Source organism: Anopheles darlingi, chromosome 3 (genome assembly GCF_943734745.1).
Source record: "Anopheles darlingi chromosome 3, idAnoDarlMG_H_01, whole genome shotgun sequence".
NCBI lineage: Eukaryota > Metazoa > Arthropoda > Insecta > Diptera > Culicidae > Anopheles > Anopheles darlingi.
This window is the reverse complement of record NC_064875.1, coordinates 10,990,799-11,011,466: the sequence shown is the minus strand read 5'-3', so window position 1 is coordinate 11,011,466 and position 20,668 is coordinate 10,990,799. Positions and strand designations below refer to the sequence as shown.

General features: G+C 48.4%; 3 protein-coding genes across 12 annotated transcripts in view; 1 reads left to right on the top strand and 2 right to left on the bottom strand.

Annotated features, from left to right (window-relative positions):
- LOC125956073 (bestrophin-4-like) overlaps nucleotides 1–4,952 on the bottom strand; it is a 9,140-nt gene extending 4,188 nt beyond the window's left edge. For 2 of the 9 annotated variants that reach the window (XM_049687576.1, XM_049687585.1), the window contains exons 1-3: nucleotides 4,794–4,938; nucleotides 1,677–1,973; nucleotides 1–103 (exon numbers count right to left, since the gene is read on the bottom strand). The exon at nucleotides 1–103 is cut by the window's left edge and continues 8 nt beyond it. In XM_049687576.1, coding sequence (XP_049543533.1) covers nucleotides 1–103; nucleotides 1,677–1,747 — 174 coding nt within the window. In that variant the 5' untranslated portion in view covers nucleotides 1,748–1,973; nucleotides 4,794–4,938. The other 7 variants (XM_049687578.1, XM_049687579.1, XM_049687583.1 and 4 more) reach the window with 7 other exon arrangements.
- Nucleotides 4,953–5,822: 870 nt separating this feature from the next.
- On the top strand, nucleotides 5,823–12,268 carry LOC125956053 (uncharacterized). 2 transcript variants are annotated; one of them, XM_049687533.1, is made up of 4 exons: nucleotides 5,823–5,969; nucleotides 6,353–6,821; nucleotides 6,892–10,112; nucleotides 10,174–12,268. In XM_049687533.1, the coding sequence occupies exons 1-4, from the start codon at nucleotides 5,942–5,944 to the stop codon at nucleotides 11,970–11,972; spliced, it is 5,517 nt and encodes a 1,838-aa protein (XP_049543490.1). In that variant the 5' UTR covers nucleotides 5,823–5,941; the 3' UTR covers nucleotides 11,973–12,268. The 2 variants fall into 2 exon arrangements, with proteins under 2 accessions (XP_049543490.1, XP_049543489.1); XM_049687532.1 differs by having other exon boundaries at nucleotides 10,171–12,268.
- A 338-nt stretch (nucleotides 12,269–12,606) lies between these two features.
- On the bottom strand, nucleotides 12,607–19,373 carry LOC125956061 (uncharacterized). The gene is made up of 6 exons (XM_049687549.1): nucleotides 19,163–19,373; nucleotides 16,506–16,668; nucleotides 16,073–16,443; nucleotides 14,212–16,000; nucleotides 13,997–14,130; nucleotides 12,607–13,928 (listed from the first exon to the last, which is right to left on the bottom strand). The coding sequence occupies exons 2-6, from the start codon at nucleotides 16,576–16,578 to the stop codon at nucleotides 12,858–12,860; spliced, it is 3,438 nt and encodes a 1,145-aa protein (XP_049543506.1). The 5' UTR covers nucleotides 16,579–16,668; nucleotides 19,163–19,373; the 3' UTR covers nucleotides 12,607–12,857.
- Between the last annotated feature and the right edge of the window lie 1,295 nt (nucleotides 19,374–20,668).

Sequence of the window (20,668 nt, the reverse complement as noted above, 5' to 3'; positions counted from 1 at the left end):
GTCCTCCGATAGCCCGACTCGATAGGTTATGTTGAGGATGTAGTACAGGAGTAGGAAACAGCTCAAATCGAGCCAGACCAGCTTGTAAATACTTCCGCGCCATCTGTAAGTGATAAAAAACAAGGGGTGATTAATTATGTTTAGTGAATGCTTCACAGTACCGTACAAAATTAGACCGTAGAATTGTAATCGTTATATCGAAATGAACTTTTTTGTGTGCCATCAACTTAACAAATATTGTTAATTAATGATATTTAAATAAATTCTATTTCGTGATTTTAAAAGTGATAAACCATAGAGCTAATGGTAAAAACCATGGCATCATTGAGGTGATTTTTTCTTGGAAATTCATCATGATTTCGGTAGTTTGAACCAGCGAGGGAGTTCCCATGTTTCAAGGTCACTAAGTTCGCGTCGTGAAGGAACCAGTTTGCCGTTCCATTCACCAGCGATAATGGGTTCAAGCGAGCGAGTCATTCCGCGGTTGCTCTGATCGTTGCACGGGGAAATCAACGTTCAATCTCCCTTGGTTAGCTGGAGATGCGTTGAAGGTCACCGAAGCGAAACAGACTTACATCGCTGCGACTAGTGAGTCTCGATCTCACGGATGTGACCGAAAATGGTGCCCTTCAGCATCAGTGCCCGTGTACTAATTGGACCTACAACATGTAGGATTAACTCTAAGCTTCCTCTGTCCATGGAGAACATTTATTGGATTTATCTTGTACCAAGGCAGTACAAAAAAATCCACCTTTTCCTCTCGCTATCTCTCTGTGATCTCATCACATCAGCCGATCAACCAAAGGCTGGCAAAATTCACATTCACTCGTCATCATGCCAAACGGAACCCGGCAATTAGATCCCGTGTCTCACCGCGTTTGCATTGACCGTTGGCGTGACAATGTCCGACAATCGCGGCCGGTGTATACATTTTCCTCTTAATACGTCTTGAATCATTCATGAAATAGCTTGTTGCTCGCTCTGACTCATATGATGGAATTTTGGGGTCCAGTATGTCAAGACTTTCGGTAGACAGCGAAACACAACATGTACCAAAATCGCGTGAAATGATAAGAGACGCGGCATAGATAGCGGTGAACGCTGAACGTACAGCGTGGTGCGATAAATTGTCTTAGAATAAATCCTCTCAGAAGGTTAAACAGCGGTGCCTAGAAACAAGTGTCAATGCAGGGCACGGTAAAACCATTTTATAATTGCAAACGCCATCAGCTTACATCCAAGCAACGGAAGCAACGGTTTTGAATACCGTCAGTGATGTCATCGATGTGAGCATAGGCCACATACATCGTGTCCCATTAATCGCGCTTGCTTTCACATGAGTGACATCCACGGGAAATGCAATCACAAGATGCATAAATGCACACAAAACCGGCTACCTTATCAACCACCCGCGGGCACGCTGAGCTTGGTTTTGTATATGATTAGTATTCATATTTGTTTTCTATCTAGTTTTTTTTTAAATTTGCATTTAATTAATACGCTTGATAGCACTCCGAACACGTCGGGGTTCGTCGGGAGATTAGAAGTGAAGGACCTATCCTACGCACACATCACATCAAACTCGCTAATTTTTACACCTTTCCAGTTGAAGGAAGGTTCAACTTGTGGCCGTCGGAGTGTCGTTGCTAAATTTGGAATGTGCCACAAAAACTTACCTGACCAGAAGCTTCAGAAAACAGCCGAATCCCCGGCAAGTGGCAACTTCCGCCGTGTACGTTACTGTCATGGTGATGAGTAGGCCGCTAGGAGCACTAGTAGCCGCTGTGATTACTGGCTGCCACGCTTACTATTCTCACAACAAATTATCCGCAACAAACACACGGGCACGCACGCACGAACAAAATAATCACAGAAAGTACACTAGACACTTATGTAGCTAGTACAGCCGTACGGCTGGCAGCATACCGGCCCGTCTGCTCGATCTTGCGCTACTAGTCTAGTAGAGGAGCGCCCTGGTGCGGATGAATAGTGAAACATAAATATGAAATTCAAAGTTGAGGAGAATACGCTCGAAGAGATTCACATTCCCGCCTGCGACGACACGTGAATCAGACAACCAAATGGGGGGAGAGAGGAAATGGGAGTCGGTCGTCCGAAGCGACCGGCGGCAATCGAGGGTAACCGACCAGCACGACGTTTGCCTTTTGAGTGATGGCTATCGAAACCCACCACCACCGACGCTACTACTACACCGGCGGCGGTCAAACATGAACCTTCCTTGGCGGCGACCGCGCGTTGGACACACAACGTCGGACCATTTGGGGTGGGTGATGGAAGGGGAATGGTCTCGGGGCTAATTTAGCTACAAACGCAACGATACACGACGCGGCTACGAATATTGCAAACGACGCGACGCTGGGTTGGTCGCGGTTATGGTTCGCCGGTATGGTGTCCACCGCGTCTTCCGGGCATACTCTGCCAATGAGTGAGGCGCGTGCTCCCCGAGGTGAACGGACGCGCATCGAAGTTAGTCATGGTTTTTTAAAATAATTAAATATTTTAAAATACAAGAAAGCAAACAAAATGCAGCCACGTAAAATGACTCCACATTCACGCAGTAGTCACCGAGTGTTTGTTGCTGGTTGTAAATACTTTTGGGGTTTTGCCCAAAAACACCGACAGTCTCCAGCTACAAAGGGAGTGGTGCTCATTTCGCGGCACGTATTTGGCACCGTCAGTCTGCGCCCAAAAAACCCTTCGGGTATATTAGCGGCGACCGATAAATGGTTTCGAATCTTTCTGTCCTTCCTTTTTTTGTATTTTTCTCATTCCTTCAAGTTCGTTTCATAAAACTCGCCTCGACCTCAATCAAGAATGGAGTGAATGGATGTCAAAATTATGTGGTACCAACACGAGAGCGAAGAGAAGTCCGCCCTCTTGGTGTGTGGCCACTGAAACACGCAACATTTACAAGGCAAAAATATGTGTTTTTATTATAGTAGGCTAGCTGCTCGGCTGGCTGGGAGTGATGGAAATTATCGCCAAACAGGCGGGTTGATAAGCATAGCACCATGCACATCAAAGTAACCCAATACCTCGGCTCTCTGGCTGTATTTTCGCATAAATGCTATGCAGGGTAGAGTTGTGCGATGATCGAAAAATAATCTAATGCTAATGATGATTCATCAAAACATCCTATTCACTCTTACGCCACGCGTCAAGGATAGGTTGCTTTATCAAATTGCTAGCTTTGATTGCTTGTACTCTGGTGATCATCCATCAACCGGGCGCGTGTTCCGGTGCCTTTTTATAGACGGAACAGATAATCCACGACAAAGTCGAAGAAAAGCAATCCCGACAATGATGAAGATGATTTGTTGGGTTTCCCTGGGGCTGCAAATAATGATGCTCTACCCGATTGTAAACCTGCTGGCTTCTATGCATCATCATTCGCGGGGAAAAAACATCCACATCGTAATCATCGCCACCACAACATTCGCGGTGACCACATAGAATTTGGTCCACCCAAAATGGGGTGGGTGACAAATCGTGCATGATTGTGGGCGGAGTGGTGTCGAGGAACAGGAGGGGAGTGAGTTCAAGGCCATTTCAGTTCAGTTCGCTTGGTTGTGACCTAATCCAATTCGATCTAAAGTCCACCATCCGGGAAGCACGCACCAGTGCGGCTTCTAGTGTGGATGGGGTTTTTATGTTCTGCCCTAAAATCAAGAAATAATTAAGAAGAAATCTATCGATTCTAAGTCGCTTGTGAGATCGTCTCTGTTTCCCCATCCTCTCTACTACTACCGGGTATGGAGAATCGGGTTGACATGTTGCCACTCAAAGAATGCAGCCGCACCGCCGCCTATGATCGTTTAGAATTAATTAACGATTGATCGCCTGCTCTGTACACGCATTCTCGACAGAAACAGCTACAGCTACTAGCAATAACGGTTTAGTAGCGGGTCACACGATTCCTCAATTTATACTGAGCCCCACCGATGGGAACTGCCATCATTACACCGCGCCTTTCCATTCCCATTCGATTATCGTCGGTTGGCCTTTAGTAGCCTGTAGCATTAGTAGGCACTTGAGAACGACACACGCGTTGATGTTTGCGAGTAAATCAAGATTTCAATCCCAATCAGTTACAGAGCACACATGGTAAACATTAACACAGCTTTTGCGGGACCAACGGGCACTTGTGCAACCGCTTCCATCACACAGAGAGACACCGGGACGCCACAATCTCGGGACAGTACACAAAGCGCATTCAGCATCTTTGATCTTGGCACAAAGGAATCATAACTGAAGCGGCGAGATAAGAGATGCACCAATACGAACACGTTGCACATACGAAACTCGCTCGTAATATTTTACAACCGCGGGAAGAGAGCACTTAAACCTGGCGCATCTGTTTTTGGCCAGCATCCCCACGGTTAACGACGCGAAACGGAAAGCGGATCGCGATTCTCCCCGTATTCGACCGTTGCGGGCACAAACAAGTTTTGTCGTCTCGTCTCGATTCCGATTGTTCTCGTTGTTCGCATTCTTTGAGGTCAGAACTTTAGTTTTTTGCATTCGAGATATGACTCGCTGATGTCATGCTCTCGGATTCGCGAAATAGATTTCCGAATTTTCAAAGGGATCATCCCACACCGCAATCACGTGCTTAATAGATTCACTAAAAACCGGTCGCGGCGCAAGATAAAAGACGAAACCGAGGAGAAATCAAACGGACACACGGCGGCGCAAACGGCGGCTTGCGCGGTTTGGATTGCGGACAAATTTGCGGAACCGAGATGAAACCGGAGAAATGCGATTTTCTTTACTGGAAGGCTATAGAACGAAGAAGACGTTGATTTCTCCGGTCCTTGGGGGTTTCGAAAGCACTATCAGTCTCACTTTTATTTACTGTTCTAAGGTAAATCAAACAAAATCACAAGCCGCAGATAAAAACTCACGCAATTCCGCGTTACTCCCGAGTGGAGCCGCGCGAACAGAATAACCCACAGAACACGCTTCCGTATAAATTCGGATTCAAACCGAGAGAACGATTCTCGCGATAATTTGTGGAGTGACCGGAATCATTCTGTTGGCTGGGGAAGATATTCAGTTACTTTTTTTGGGAAAGGCCTACAGGAATTTGGCCCCTTAAATAGGAATAGTCGCATCTAGAGAACCTTTCGAATATTTTCGATGCTTTATCAAACTTTTAATACCTGAAGTCGTTGAGCCCCTAGTAAAAATAATATCTCGTTAACCCTGTAACCTGGCAACCCTTACGTCCGCTCTGAAGCACTTCTGGATCAGTAAAGAAAGATCTTTTATCCAACAAACCACGGGATAACTTTCTCTCTGTTATTTAGCATCTATTTAAAAGAAATGGCCTTGGAATTGAACGCAAGAGAAGCCGACTACCGAAGCGTTACAAGTCGACATGTGCTTAACGCATGCTTTATTTTGGACCATCTCTCGTAGGTATGTACAGGTCCTTGTAGTAAAAGTAACGGATCTCCACCCACAGGGACCACACACGTTACGTCTCGTCTTCAATTTGGAACTATCTTTTGAGTAAATCGTTTGTGCATCGATTCTGGGTGCGCTGATAAGGTAGATTGCAATACCTGGTTTCATTGCAGCAATAAATAAGAAACGCACGTGGCGTGTAATTGTCAGCCGAGACACAAACCAAACCGCCAAACGTCATCGTGACAGCTGTCACGTTGACATTTGACGGTTCTAGAACTTTCTGCCACACAGCGAAAGCAAGAGTGAGACAACCGGCTCTTGCTCGTGAATTTTCGGCATACTCTCGTTCTTTCCCAGGTACGGAACGTCAAAACGTTACTTCCTTGCGTTACTTCCTTGCGTTACTTGAACTTCAAATTTTTCATCTCCGCTTGGGTGTTGCGGAAAACAATCGGCGGAAGTTTTTTTAAGTAGATCTAGTGTTTGTGCTACTCTATTGTGATCCGGCATGTATGAAGAACACTACGACGAAGATGGTAAGTGGAGCGTAAATCAAGAATTGGCGGGATATGGGTGGTTAGCGGGTTTTAGCTTTGCGTGGCCTCGAGTGAGCAGTGGTGGAAGCGAGACTGTGGTCGACAGTATACGACAGATGTTCGTGGATCGGCAAAATTCCCGTTCGGCGTTCCCGCTAAATTCAAATGATTGATTAATGATCCCTGCTTACCCTCTATGAAATTGATAGGAATCTCAGAATATCTCTTTAATTCGTCATTCGTGTTTTTTTGATTTCCGAATCTCGTCCATTGCACAGCATGCTTTGGTTGCATTTAAAATGTGGTTGATCGGCATCTATTTACCCAAGCATACCATGCACGCATACATTCTGGGAATGATCACACTTTCCTTGTACTTGCAGGATTCAAACTATCCTTCGACGATGGCGTGTCCAAAATGGATAAGCGGTTTTTCATGCGTACGTTTCCGAACGTTAGCCGGATCGCGGAGCGCAAGGTGCACTGCACCTCCTGCCATACGCATATTGGAACGGCCCCGATTTCCGAGGCCGTCATCCGGAAACACCCGGTCCTGGGAGTTACGCAGTGTAGCGACTGCCACGATTTCTACAACAGCGGCGAATTCTCGAAAGGGGAAGATGGTAGCGAGCTGTACTGCCGGTGGTGTGGCCAGGGTGGCGAGGTCTATTGCTGCTCCAACTGTCCGTTCGTGTTCTGTAAGAGCTGCATCACCAAAAATTTGTCACGGGTCTGTGTGCAGGATGTCGCTTCGAATGATAACTGGAGCTGTTTCCGGTGCGCTCCGAATATCTTGAGCCATCTAAGGGCCCAACATTGGGCGCTGGTCAACTACATCCAGAAGCAGAAAAAGTAAGTTTCCGTTACCGCCTGACAGTCGTTTTCTGTTTAATAATGCTGCTCACCGTCATGGTTCCTACAGGGAAATTAAAAAGAAAAACTACAATGCCCAAACCATAATGGCAATGATGAAGGAAGATAAAACAACCTGCTGTGCTACGAAGGGGAAAAAATCGGGGTCGCACGGAGGCTCGGCAAAGAATGCCCCTAAACAGCGCACTGGCAGCATCCCAGAGGCATCGAGCAGTGGCACGGATTCACCAAAACCCTCTACCAGCAAAGCTGCCACTGCTTCAACTATTGATAATGACGATTCCGTGCCTCTCGCAGCGCTAAAAAAGTCAAAGGACCCGCCTTCTAGAAAAGTCGTGCCAGCTCAGGTGCTGCTTAGGCAACCTCAAATCATTTTGAATTCCGTGCTGGCACAAAAGGATAAACCCCAGCGTCGATCGGAGGAAGAAACAACCGAATCGGCCAACCGAAGCCTGCCAGATCGGAAGAAGCAGCAAGCAATGGATCAGCTGGACCGTATTGCGGGGAATAAACGTGTCAAAGAAGATCATAGGGCTGAAAAACGTCAACACGAATCACCGAAGGTACCAAAATCGGAAGACCAGGCTGAGGAAAAATCCTCCGCAAAGAAGGCAAAGCTCAGTAATGACGAAGTCGTCTGCACGCCCGATATTATGGGTCTCCTGTCGCCTGTAGTGGAAATTACACCGCTTGCACCAATTCTACGAAAAGCGCGAGTCTCGGAAAAGGTGTATTCATCAGGCCGGGAAAAGGGTGTGTCTGGTACGTCAACAGCCGCAAAACCTTTTTCGATTGATGATCTACCTACTACGGTTTCCGTACAGTACGGTTATCGATCGAAAACTAAACCAACTGGGAATCAGCCAGTTCCAGCAAATGATATACGCTCAATGCACCACAAACTGCAACAATATCTAGGAACAAAAGATCCGCCAGCAACGCCCAAATCTTCCAAGCTGCCCTTACCGATGCCGGTACCTAGTGCGAATAGAGGTACGCAAGCCCCAGTCTATCATATAATCAACGGGTTTCGTGTGGATCTTCACCTGGCTTCACAGCAGAGTACCTATCGGTTACCAGATGGTAAGCTTATTCAGGTACGGAAGCAGAAAAACAGCCAACACGAATCTGTGCCAAATAGCAATGAGTCAGACGAGGCGCAGGACCAGAATAAGGCTAGGTCTAGTGCACGGAGCACTACGAACAGTAGTAATTGTAGCTACACCGTGACATCGTTACCATCTGCTTTAAGCAACGCCTCTCAAACCGAAGAAATTCCGAAAGGCAAACGTATGTTTTCTGTGCACCAAACACTACCGAAGGGACATCCCCAACTGGCAAACAACAATATAAAGCACACTCAGCCGCATCTTTTAGTCACGAATCAACGTATGCCTGTTAAGCAGCTACGCTTCCAGCAGCTACCGTCTCAACAGCAACAACCGCAGCAAACACCGCGGCTGGCTCGAGAGCAACAGCAATCGGCAGTCCAGCAACAGCAATCGCCAGTCCAGCAACAGGAATTGCAGTTATCGCCACAGGAACTGCAGCAGTCGGCTTTACTACAGCCACAGCAGCAGCAACCACGACCCAAATCCAAACAAATGAAACAGAAATCGTCGTTGCGACCGCTGCTGCCAGCAGGAACGCTGCTGCTACGACCACAGTCGGAATTGCAGCAACAACCGTTTCAGCAGTCGCAAGTGCAGCAACAACCGTTTCAGCAGTCGCAAGTGCAGCAACAGCCGTTTCAGCAGTCCCAAGCGCAGCAACAATCGTTTCAGCAGTCGCAACTGCAGCAACAACCGTTTCAGCAGTCGCAAATGCAGCAACAACCGTTTCAACAGTCGCAAGTACAGCAGCCGCAATTGCAGCCACATATTATACTGCATTCACCATTCCAACAACAAATCCAACATGAGCAGCAGTTATTGCAACAACAAATGAAGCAGCGGGAGCAGTCGTTGCAACAACAAATGCAGCAGCAACCAATGCAACAGTTTCGGATTCAACACTCGAACCCGCTTCCAGCTCAACAGATACTTAGGCTTCCGCCGTACTTGGAGATTTCGACATACCAACCACCCAATCCAACAGGACAACAGAATATGCTAGGTCTGCCGCTTCAATCGTCCATGATCCCACAACAGCAAATGCAGCCGCAGCCATTTCAACGGCCACAACCACAACAGCCACAAATAATAGTGACAGCAATAACACCGTCTGCACAGCAGAGAAAGAGGGGAAGGCCATCGAACAAAAATAATCCACCCGCCGCTATGAACTCCTCTGGTGCTGCAGTAACCGCCAATAATGTTACACCCATTGTCAGACCTCCGCTGCTGAATACATTGCGCGACATGGTGAATGGCCCCCATCAGAACTCACAGGTCGGGAGGGGAAAGAAAGAGTTCGAAGCTAAGCTGCTGGTGGGTGCGGAAACATGCCATCAGATAATGAGCAAAATCGCTACCTTAACAGGTTCGCAGTCCTTCAAGAAGATTCGTCATTTGCGTGATTTAAAGGAACTCTATCTACATATGTCTTACCTGCTGACATACGGCGTAAGGCGTTTGCAAGGGTTGCAGGAACAATGCATTGAGGATGTGCATGCCCTTGGTTTTGATAATGCCTCCGAATTTTTGCGTACGGATGTAGCGACCAACGTTAGTGCACCGGAGGAGGCAGACAAAAGTGGTCAAGGAGAAGCCAATCCTGAGGACGATGAGGACGATGACTGTGAAATCATCGAACAGAGAGCAACAGTCATTGAGGTAGATTCGGACGACGATGAGGGATCGCAAGCGGCACAACCAGATCAAGCGACCAACACGAGCACGCAAGAAAGCGTACAGTTGGCCGCAAGATTTGAAATCGTAGGTGGCGAGCAGGGAAACTATGATTTTAGACCTATCGCTTCTCCGTTGGCTGGTGGCGGTGAATCGACTGCAACCAGCTCATCTAACACTCAATCGACTGGTGCAGATAATAATAGTCAACGGCAAAATCTCGAGCGGACTGCACCGCCCGAAGGTGAGGTGGTAGTTGATCAGACTAATGCTAGCGAGCCTACAAACGCAACGAAGCCATCCGAATGCCACCTAGGGAACAGTTCAGCTTCAGCATCACGAGAACAAGCGCCAAACGATTCCAACGAACTAGTGGAATTGATTGAACTTAATGAGGCGAACGATGGCGGCACCGAAGCACAATGCGCACATGTTAACCAGGGAGTGGAAGCTCGCGACCGTGTCAGCGATGGTGCAAATGGTAAGTTTGCTGTCGATAAATTTCTAGCCACATTAATTTGCTTACCGGTTTGCCTTAGTAGAGAAAGCGGCATCAACAGTGGAGCAGGATGCATCAACGTCCAAAGGCAATGAAAGCCTTTCTGGAAGTGAGCTGTTGGAGCAGCTAGACAGTTTGATGGACCAAGGACTCCTAGATGATCCCAAAATACTAGCGACTGATACCGGGATAAGTGATGTATCAAAAGAAGCAGCGGAGCTGTTTGAGATATGTCCAAAAGAAGTGTCCGAATTGTTGAATAACCAGATGGTTGACACAATGGTAGAACAGGAGCAAAACAATCAAACTAATCAAGAAGATGTTGAGAAGAACGATGAAACAAAAGTGGTCGAAGAGGCGAACAAGAAACAAACGACTACTAACATCAGCAGTGCAAATAATGAAAGTAATTTGACGCTAGAGACTACGGAGGTAGTTGATTCATCAAATCAAGCTGATGGAGCTGCAATTATAGTGGCAGATAAAACTAATGCGTGCCCTAGCGTGGAGTTAGAAATTGCGACGGAAGATTCAAAAACTGAGGAAAAGGATCAAAGTGGAGAATCCACTGTTCCTCAAAAGAGCGGAGCGAATTCGCTACTAGAAAAGCAAGACATCAGCGTAGAAGGGAAGGATAAAGAGGATTCTTTGAAGCAGAGTGCAGGTATCACCAATTTAGATTTCGCAGAGCAAGAACGAAAGACATTAGAATGTGGTAATGAAAAAGATCGTATGCAAAGCGATGATAATGCGATGTCAGAGATGGTCGGTGAGAAGGATTCAGTAGATTCGACGATCGCAATTGATAGTGTTGCCGATGTAGATATGCAGGATGTGTCTAATAGAGATGAAAAAGTTGAGCAGCATTCAGAAGGTAGAACGGGAGATGTTGAAATGAAAGACGTTTCAAATACGATGCTAGATAAGGGCGAAATCGTCAATGACTCAAACATCCTTAAACAAAATTCAGTTGCCTCTTCTGTACTAATTTGCAGTGAAGATTTGGAACTACAATCCATAGTGCCATTAGAAGACACTAACAAAGCTGTAGAGATGAAGGATAAATCATCTCCAAACAAGCGCAAAGAAGTGATCTCCATTGTTTCAAAACCGGAAAACAATCTTGAAGGAGAAGAATCTCAAAAGCCGGCCGATAATCAAGCACAACAAATGGAGAACACAGTTGCACAACAACAGCAGACTAATGAAAATTGTTCGGATGCACGGATTCGAAGCACGGGAAAAGAAGAATCGTTTTCGAAAGCCAAAATTACAGTAGAAAATCCGGTAAAGGAAAGCGAAGACATTGATGAAGAAACAGTCGATGATTTCTCGGAAAAGTCCGTAGAACATTTAAATGATGATAGCATGCCCGGTGGCAGTACTATTGTCCCATCTGTCGAATCTTCTATCACATTGAAAGCTGATAAAACGATAGTTTTATCATGCAACACTTCCACTAAAAACGATGAAATGGAAATATCCGAGGTAAAAAATGCGCAGCCTGATGATAATGTAGACGCCCTATCCACGGGATCGTCTGAAGGATTTCGCAGTCCAGAAACAATTTTGTCCGATTCGTTTCTGTTCGATGACCCACGCGTTGGTATGAGCGGTGAGGGTTCGAAAATGGAGGAGACGAATATTAATGAAGAGGCATCTATCTCCACTGTGGGAGAAGCTTCACAAGAAGCCAATACCGTTGTAGAAACATCGGCGGTATTGGATGAGCAGAACATTGTGAATGAAGATTTGATATCACTAGAGTCTATTTCGAATGAAGCATGGGAAGATTCGGAGCAAGATCTGACTCAAGATGGAGTCAACAAGAAAACTGAATAGCATAAATTGAATTCCACAGCATCAGTAGGCGCATCGCCACTTTCTGATGAAAGTGATACAAACCCATAAGAGGGTGATAGTTGAAGTTGTGAGAATTGTGAATTTCTGCAAAACGCCATCTGTATTGTTATAGATTCTATATATAAGCCAATGATTATAATTTACTGTCGTGATGTACAACCCCATTCACAGAAAGGTATGCAACCGGGTCTCTTAACGCTTAAGACCCGGTTGCATACATTTTGTAAATGGGGAAATACAATGCAATCTTGAAATAAAAAGAATTATCAAATGAACACACTGTGAAACACAAACTGTGTGAAAAATATTGTCGGAACTACACGATTTGGGGACGTTGACAGGTTTTATATACCTTGACTGCAGCATGCATGATGTACATCTAGTACTCATTGATCATATTAGTGGATCGTTCTTGCTAATCTATTTCCCGTAGGGCGATTAGTGAGGGAATGCAAGCTTATCCATGGTGAAAGAAGGATTTTCAGAAGAATACTCTTTCCTTTTGTTGGTGCATAGGCAGCTGCATGATTGTAAGGTTAGTAAGTATGAAATTGTATACCATTCTATTTACTAAACTAAAAACCAGCCGTCGTCACAGATGAAAGGCTATCTGTTCACAATGGTTATCAACTATTTATTTACCGATAACAAATTCCGCAACTAAAGCAACACACTCGCACACCAGAACCCAGAACGTTGCTGGCCGATTGTTTTTTTAATTTTATTCGGTCTTTTGCTCACATTCGCACGTGCACGTTCCGGTGCCATAAACTACATCCCTCCTCTTGAGCCCAGCCACTGCTCCGAAATGCTCCGAAACACTCCCCGCAACAAATAACAAAAAAATCATCAGCCATCAGCAGTCTAGACGTTCGTTTCACCTTTACCCTTGGCTGCAGCACCGTTTGCGTCGGCCGGCTTCAGCGAGGGTATGTACTGGCCGAGCCAACCGAGCACAATCTCCCGGTAGCGGTACAGCACGATGCTCAGGATGGTGATGGCAAACAGCACACCGGCCAGAATCTCGTAGTCATTCTCCAGCCGGTGGTAATGCTGCTCGATGCCGATCAACGCACCAAAGAAGCGACCGAAACCGAAGTGAGCTATCACAGGCAGTGCTTGGGCGAGACCGGTCACCTTACGGGGCAGCAGATCGCGGAAGTGCAACACCAGCGTGATCCAGGTCAGACCGAGCGTCGTCGGTAACAACCAGTCCTCCACCACATCCCACAGCGCGTAATCCAAGATGGCGAGCAAGATAAAACGCACCACCAGCGACAAGAAGGCGGCGACCAGAATCTTGCATGTACCGAACGCCTCGATGATGCGCCTAGAGTAGATGAGCACCGGAATGGCCAACAGATCGCCGGCGAGCAGAATCGTGCGGACGAAGGTATGGAACAGATCCGACGGTTTCTTCGAACCCGCCACCTCACCATCCGTATCGTCTCCATCGCTACCATTCGGCACACCCAGCATGTGGGACTCATCGATCGAATCGATTACACTCCACATCGACCCGAGACCGATCGCCACCAGGAAGGGTAGCCAGCAGCGCTGGAAGTACTTGCTTACGGCGGGCACCGAGAGGAACTTCTGGGGCATCGTCCGGAACTGCCACCACTCTTCCGCCGGCGATAGGTCCATCTTCAATGGGCTGAGCAGGATGACGGCGGCCGTCGTGTAGAGGATCACGAACAGCATGTACGGCTGCTCGTAGTCATCGTTGAAGAAGATGATCCAACCGACGGCACCCCACACCAACTGACGACCAAAGTCGGCCACTCCAGTCGAGGGATCACGAGTGGCCACCACGATAGCCGTGTTGAGCAACGTCAGAGCACCCAGTAGGAAGAAGTCCAACAGCGAGCGGATCGATAGGTAATAGTAGAAGGTAGCGTCACCCTCATCATCATCTCCATCGTTGTCTTCATCCTGCAGATGGGGAAGAGAAACTTCATAGGTGGTTCAACTCTAACAACAGTCTCTATCTCTGCGCTTACACCATCGCAGGTAGTTCCGTGCAGGATGCTCTCACTATCCTCATAAGGATCGATGATGTCACACTGCACCACTGCCTTACAGCCAACGGGCTGTGCCTTTATCCAGGCCTTATCGAGCGGACATCTGAAGCCATCTGCAAAAGGATTATCATCGAAAGCAGCAGCAGCATTTAGCTGTCAGGCTATTATCGGTCAGATTTACGCGATCTCCTTACCTAACGGATAGCTGCACTCGTCGCCCTCGTCACGTTCACTGTGCTCGTCGAAGGTGGCCTTCAGCTGAATGCTACCCTGGGTGTAGGTATGGCACACCTCATCCTCCTCGTCAGCGTCCACACACACGATCGCCGTCGGTACGATCACCGTCTCCTGGTTGTCCGCAATGCCATCGTTATCGTCATCATCATCATCCGAGTCCGGGATTCCATCATTATCATCGTCACTGTCCTGATCATCCGGGATGCCATCGTTATCGTCGTCCGGATCCTCATCGTTGGAAATACCGTCACCATCGAGATCATTCTTCGCACGTTGACCCTTATCGTGCACATCCAGTATACCATCATTGTCATCGTCCACATCCTCCGAGTCCGGTATGCCATCATTATCATCATCGTCATCCTCCGTGTCCGGGATGCCATCACCGTCATCATCGGGATCCTCATCGTCCGGTATACCATCACCGTCCAGATCGTGCGTCACGGGCTTGCCCTCCAGCGTATCCGGTATACCATCATTATCGTCATCCAGATCCTCCGCATCCGGGATGCCATCGTTGTCATCGTCATCATCCTTCGCATCCGGGATACCATCGTTGTCATCGTCGTCATCCTCTGCATCCGGAATGCCGTCACCGTCCAGATCGTGGGCATTCGTGCGATCCTTCCAATCCGGTACGCCATCATTATCATCATCATTGTCCTTGTCATCCGGGACACCATCGTTATCATCATCGTTGTCCTCCGCGTCCGGAATACCGTCATTGTCATCATCCGGATCCTGATCGTTCGGGATACCATCGCCATCGAGATCGTTCAACTTCGCCTTGCCCTCCCGTGCGTCCGGGATACCATCATTATCATCATCCACATCCTGAACGTCCGGGATGCCATCGTTGTCATCATCCGTATCCTCCGTATCCGGAATTCCATCACCATCATCATCATCGTCCTCCTCATTCGGGATACCGTCGCCATCGAGATCGTTCGTTCTCGCTTTGCCCTCTAGCGCATCCGGTATACCATCATTGTCATCGTCCAGATCCGTCGCATCCGGTACACCGTCATTGTCATCGTCATCATCCTTCGCATCCGGGATACCATCATTATCATCATCATCATCCAACTCATTCGGAATACCGTCACCATCGAGATCATTGGCCTGTGGTTTTCCTTCCAGCGCATCCGGTACACCATCATTGTCATCATCCAGATCCTGTGCATCCGGAATTCCATCATTATCGTCATCGTCATCCTCCGCATCCGGGATGCCATCATTATCATCATCGTCATCCAGCTCATTCGGGATACCATCGCCATCGAGGTCATTGGTGCGTGCCTTGCCCTCGAGCGAATCCGGTATACCATCATTATCATCATCCACATCCTGATCGTCCGGGATGCCATCATTGTCATCGTCCTGATCCTCCGTATCCGGGACACCGTCATTATCGTCATCCGGATCCAGCTCATTCGGGATACCGTCACCGTCGAGATCATTGCTCGAGTCCGGATCGTTCGAATCCGGAATACCGTCGTTATCATCGTCCGTATCTAGGTTATCCGGTATTCCATCACCATCCGAGTCCCGCTCGATCGAACCGTGACCGCTGCCCAGATCCAACACCGTTCCTCCATCGCCGTCATCGTCGCCTTGGCCGTCTTCTTGTGCCTGTAGTGCGGCCACCAGTTGTGCTGACTTGGCTTGACGTGCGTAGCATGTGCTTTCGAACTGAGACTCCTGTTGGCAGCTATACGTACAGTTTTCTAGCTTCAACGATCCACTCTAGAATGACACAAAAAAGAGTAGCATTGAGCTACCAGTATCAGGAACGGCGTCGTAATAACCTATCCTTACCTTGTCAGCGCTCCAATCATGGCACACACCACTATCGGAACACTTCTCCTGCACAATGAACGCTCCCTTCCGGTTGCACAGGAAGCTCGCCTGCGGTTCGCACACCTCCGGCGGTGGCGTACGGCTGACGGCGAACATGAGCAGCACATAGAGCACCATCGAGGCGATGATCGTGATGGCGGTCAAGATGCGCAACCGTTTGCCGTACGCGAAGGCACTTCCCGTGGCCCACTTGTCCGCTAGCAGCGCGAACACGAACGGACCGAGCAGTGCAACCAGCGGGATGAACGCCGAGATGGAGTAGATCTCACTGTACGCGAAACCCTTCTGGGTCATGTTGGTCTGGAGGAATGGGTAGATGCATCCCAGACCTGCGGGCAGAGGAAGCGTTTTATACAGCCGTTTGCCGGGACAGCAGCCTACCAATACCTACCTCCATAGAACAGGAAGAGCACACATTTTAGCGAGAGGCAGTGTTTGGCCTCAAACAATGGTTTCTCCTCCATGGTCGGTCACAAGGACCTCACGGGTCTGCTCCGACTCTGCGACTTCTTTATGGGGTTCGCTTTCACTCTGTTACAGACTGTGACAATCCCCTAGATGAGAATGATGAAGATTCGCAATTCAAAGCTTAATTCATCTCTTTTTTTCCTTCTAGGTGCTAAGATAACTCATCCACTTAAGCGATTCGCCGAGAAGTAGAAAGCTGATGCTATACACGACCTCACATACGCCTCTTAGATCTTTCGGGTGAACAAAAAAGAACGTGGTACGCACAAATTGAGATGGTGCGACGGTATCGACATTGATTCCGATAGAATTGGACTGACAAACTGGAGCGCTCTATTTCGCGCCCTTTGTCTTCTTCAAGACGCCAAGAAGACCAACAAATTGTAAGATCGGATTGGTAGGTAAGCGAATAGGTGAAATGGAACACCCGTAGGAATGCTAATACCTTCACTTTTACAGACCCCACAGGATTGGCTCAATGGGTGTGCTTCGGGCAATTAATCTCACGAGAGCGCTGAGCTGGTGTGGAGATCTAGTCTTCGCTAGTCACCCTAATGGCAAGATAAATGATACCACAAACTGCGCTACCCCCATTCGCTGCATATTATCACACATCACACAAACACGATGGTTGGTATCCGCTTACCGGGAACAGCGGCACCGACGGCGCACCAGACGAGACATATATTAATCTCGGCGAGGAGGGTCACCGTGATGCAACAACCTCCACTTTATGATCCCCATCCGGTTCGCGTCAAAGGCAAACGCTTTTCTCGTGCCAAACCGGACTGCCAATCCGTGCCGCGTCTATATACCGCCCGTGTGTGGAGGTGGGGGGTAGGGTGGTCTGTTCGGGTTATGATCATCAATTTGCATCATCCCCACATACGGTACGGCGGAGCGCAGGACGATCACAGACCCACAACGGGTTGGAAAGCAATTGCCGACCGAGGACGAGACCGTTCTGGTCGTCCAAAGACTCGCTCGCCGAGTTGGCCAGTTGGCCACGACCGTCCAACCGTTGCCAATGGAATTTGCAAATGAATCAAATCAGCGCATCAACCGCAAGCTGACTCCCGAGTGTTGCGCTTGTCCGTTGTGGGTGGATTACGCGCACCGCGCGACCAACACCCGCCGAGAGCCAAGGACGGTGGAAAATGTAATGTAGAATATATATATGCCCCTCTCCTGCACTAAGCATCGCTTCTGACCCCTTGCCCCTGCCTTTGTCCAAGGGGTCTATGCCTCCTGCGCGTTGGTTGTCTGGTCTAAATTTATCAATTTTCTACATTTTAGCAATCATTTTTCTGCGTGTCAAAATCCACCCCAAAGAAAAGTGAGTGTAAGACTCAAACAAAAAGGGGGAAAACCAAGCGGACATGCACTAAACCTCCACCATTCAAGTGTCAAACCGGCAACCGGCCGTCACCGCCATTGCCGCGAGTATCCTTGCGCCAGTCCTGTGATCGTCACCCGTTCGAAATGGATCGTTTTGGATCGTAAGTGTTTCAACAGATCACAGCAGCCGTAACAGCCGCAAACAGCAGCAAATAACAAAATACTCGATTATACATTGGGCTGCCACTCTGGGGAGGGCAGGTCACACGAAACAACGTGGGTGACTCGTCGTGTGGTTCAGCAATTTCGTCAACCACGAGCCGGACAGTGAGGAAGAGCGAGAAAGGGAGAGAACAGTGTTAAGTTGGTTCCTTGCTTTTCGTCTTTTGGCGCGGCTTGATTTGCTGCTGCTGCTGTTGCTGTTCCTGCTGCTGGCGGCTACGGTGTTGGTCGTTTCGATTTTTAATTTTATCACACACACGCCGCCGCCGCCGCCGCCACCGCCACTGTCTGCCACAACACTGCGCAACCAATGCGCACATGATGGGTGAGATGGTGGAGGGGATGGCGGACACATCACACACACGCGATCGCTCATCGGTTTCGCGGTTTTTTTGCATTTTCCGATCCCGCGTTTACGTAAACCCGTCTTAGCCGATTGTGCTCGAGGATACTGAGAATGGCGGCCCCCCCCCCGGCAGCCATGATGATGATGATGATGCTGATGATTGTGTTTATCGTCACTCTTCTCTGCTGCTGCACACCGACAACAACATTGCATCGCCCGTATGCAATTGCATCTCAATTACACTGCAAGGTTGCAACGATCGTCAGCAAACGGTACACTACCGCGCGCTGTCTACTACATTCCCTAATTCGAATCCTTTGACAGGTGTCACTTGCGGGAATTTACTAAGAGAGTTGGTTGACAACCGCACCGTGCCGCTGGTACGTTTTCATTCACGCGAATATCCGTTCCGTCGCCGCGCACCTCGTCACTTGCTCTCTATCTCTTCCGCTCGCTCACTCTCTCTCTCTCTCTCTCTTTCTCTCTTTTCAGGCAAAAGTGGAAGTAAAAATAACTCGCTGGCAGCAGGGTTTTACGTGCTCGTCCGTACACCGCTTTCTACTCGACTATCAGCATTAGCGCACCGTTTCGAAGGCCACCTTTTTGGTCGACCGAAATGGCCGAAAAAGGATACTTCACAATCGCGGAACAACTGGACTTTCACACTAACTAACCGCTCTGTTTTCTTCCGTTTTCCGCCGCTGCGACTGCAACTATTGTTCCCACTCCCCGGTCGCTCGGTAGAAGGGAACCAAACACTTTGCCGAACCGAATGCAAACGCGGACGCAATAGACCGAGCAGAAGGTTCCGAACGGACTAAAACCGCGGTACGCGATCGGTACGTACGAACTATTCTCGGCTGGGCCAGCCCAGTGCCCGAATTAGCACTCACGCGGCCGACCGGTCATGGCTTAGAGGTGTGTGCCGACACCTCGCCGCCACATACAGCAAGACAAAACGGTGATCATCCACTTTATCGTAGAGAGAGAGAGAGAGAGAGAGAGAGAGAGAGAGAGATAAGAAGAGCAAGGGCGAGACAGATTGAGAGAGTGCGAGAGTCCCGCTGATTGTAAAGGATCGCGCGGATCGCAAAGAGTGCGCGCACTCATGGCCACTTTGGGGCCGAACCGAATGGAGACGCCAGGTCGCTCAGCGTGGCGACTGTTATTATTTTGCGTTTTTGGAGCTCCCATTACTCAATGACCACCGTGAACACCCGACTCGATGGGGGTACGGGGGGGGCGGTGGGGATGGTTTGAAAAATAGGCCTAATCATAACAACACGCACTCAGAGGCGGTCTGGCCGGTCTGGACGGATCCGCTACCGAAGACCCTTTAAGTGGCAGGATAGGCCGCGCACTCACTCATCGTTCTGCGTATGGTCTCGCGCCGGCTAAACGGGACGGTGATTAAGCGGGCGTTTATTTTTATTAGACCGAAAAACCTGCCCCATCTAGTTTGGTTCGGTTCCGATTGATGGTTCTGGTCTGCCTCCGCCCTCCCCGGTCCGGGTGCTCTTCGGTCAACAGCGGCAGCCGCCATTACCGCCGCCATGCCGTCTGTCATGCGCTAACGAGACAGCGGCTCGTGGCATCAATCAGCGAACCATAATGGATGCTACTTTTCCCCCCGAAGTGGCATAAGCGGTGCCGGTGCTGTAACAGCACCTCGTTGCTGGAATGCTGGAAAGCGATAAACGCAAAAAAAGAAGGACAAACTCTAGCACGAGGCATTAGTTGGCAATTTCGTTTAAATATTGCTTAAATTTATTTACAAATATAATGCTCTGAGTGTTACTAGTTAACAGTTAGTAGCTGCGAGAGAAGAAGAAGAAGAAGAAGAAGAAGAAGAAGAAGAAGTAGAGAAATAGAATCACACACATCGCGAACGAGCCGCCGATTGTGATAATCGCTTTCTGATGAGATTCTGAAGACACTTCCGGGGGAGGGGGTACAAATCACATCCATTCCAATTTCGACGTTTAAGGCAATTGTTTTCGGGTGCTTTTTTTTACTTTTGATTTGTTTTTATCTCTTCTTCTCTCTATGCGTGTTTTGTAATAGTTCGGTATACGTGATCGTGATTCTGGTTTCGCTTTTCGATTCGATTAAGGCGGATCCTGATTGTAGTCTGATTGGGTAAGCTGATTAAGAGCTATCCGAGGTGCTTTCCATCGTTA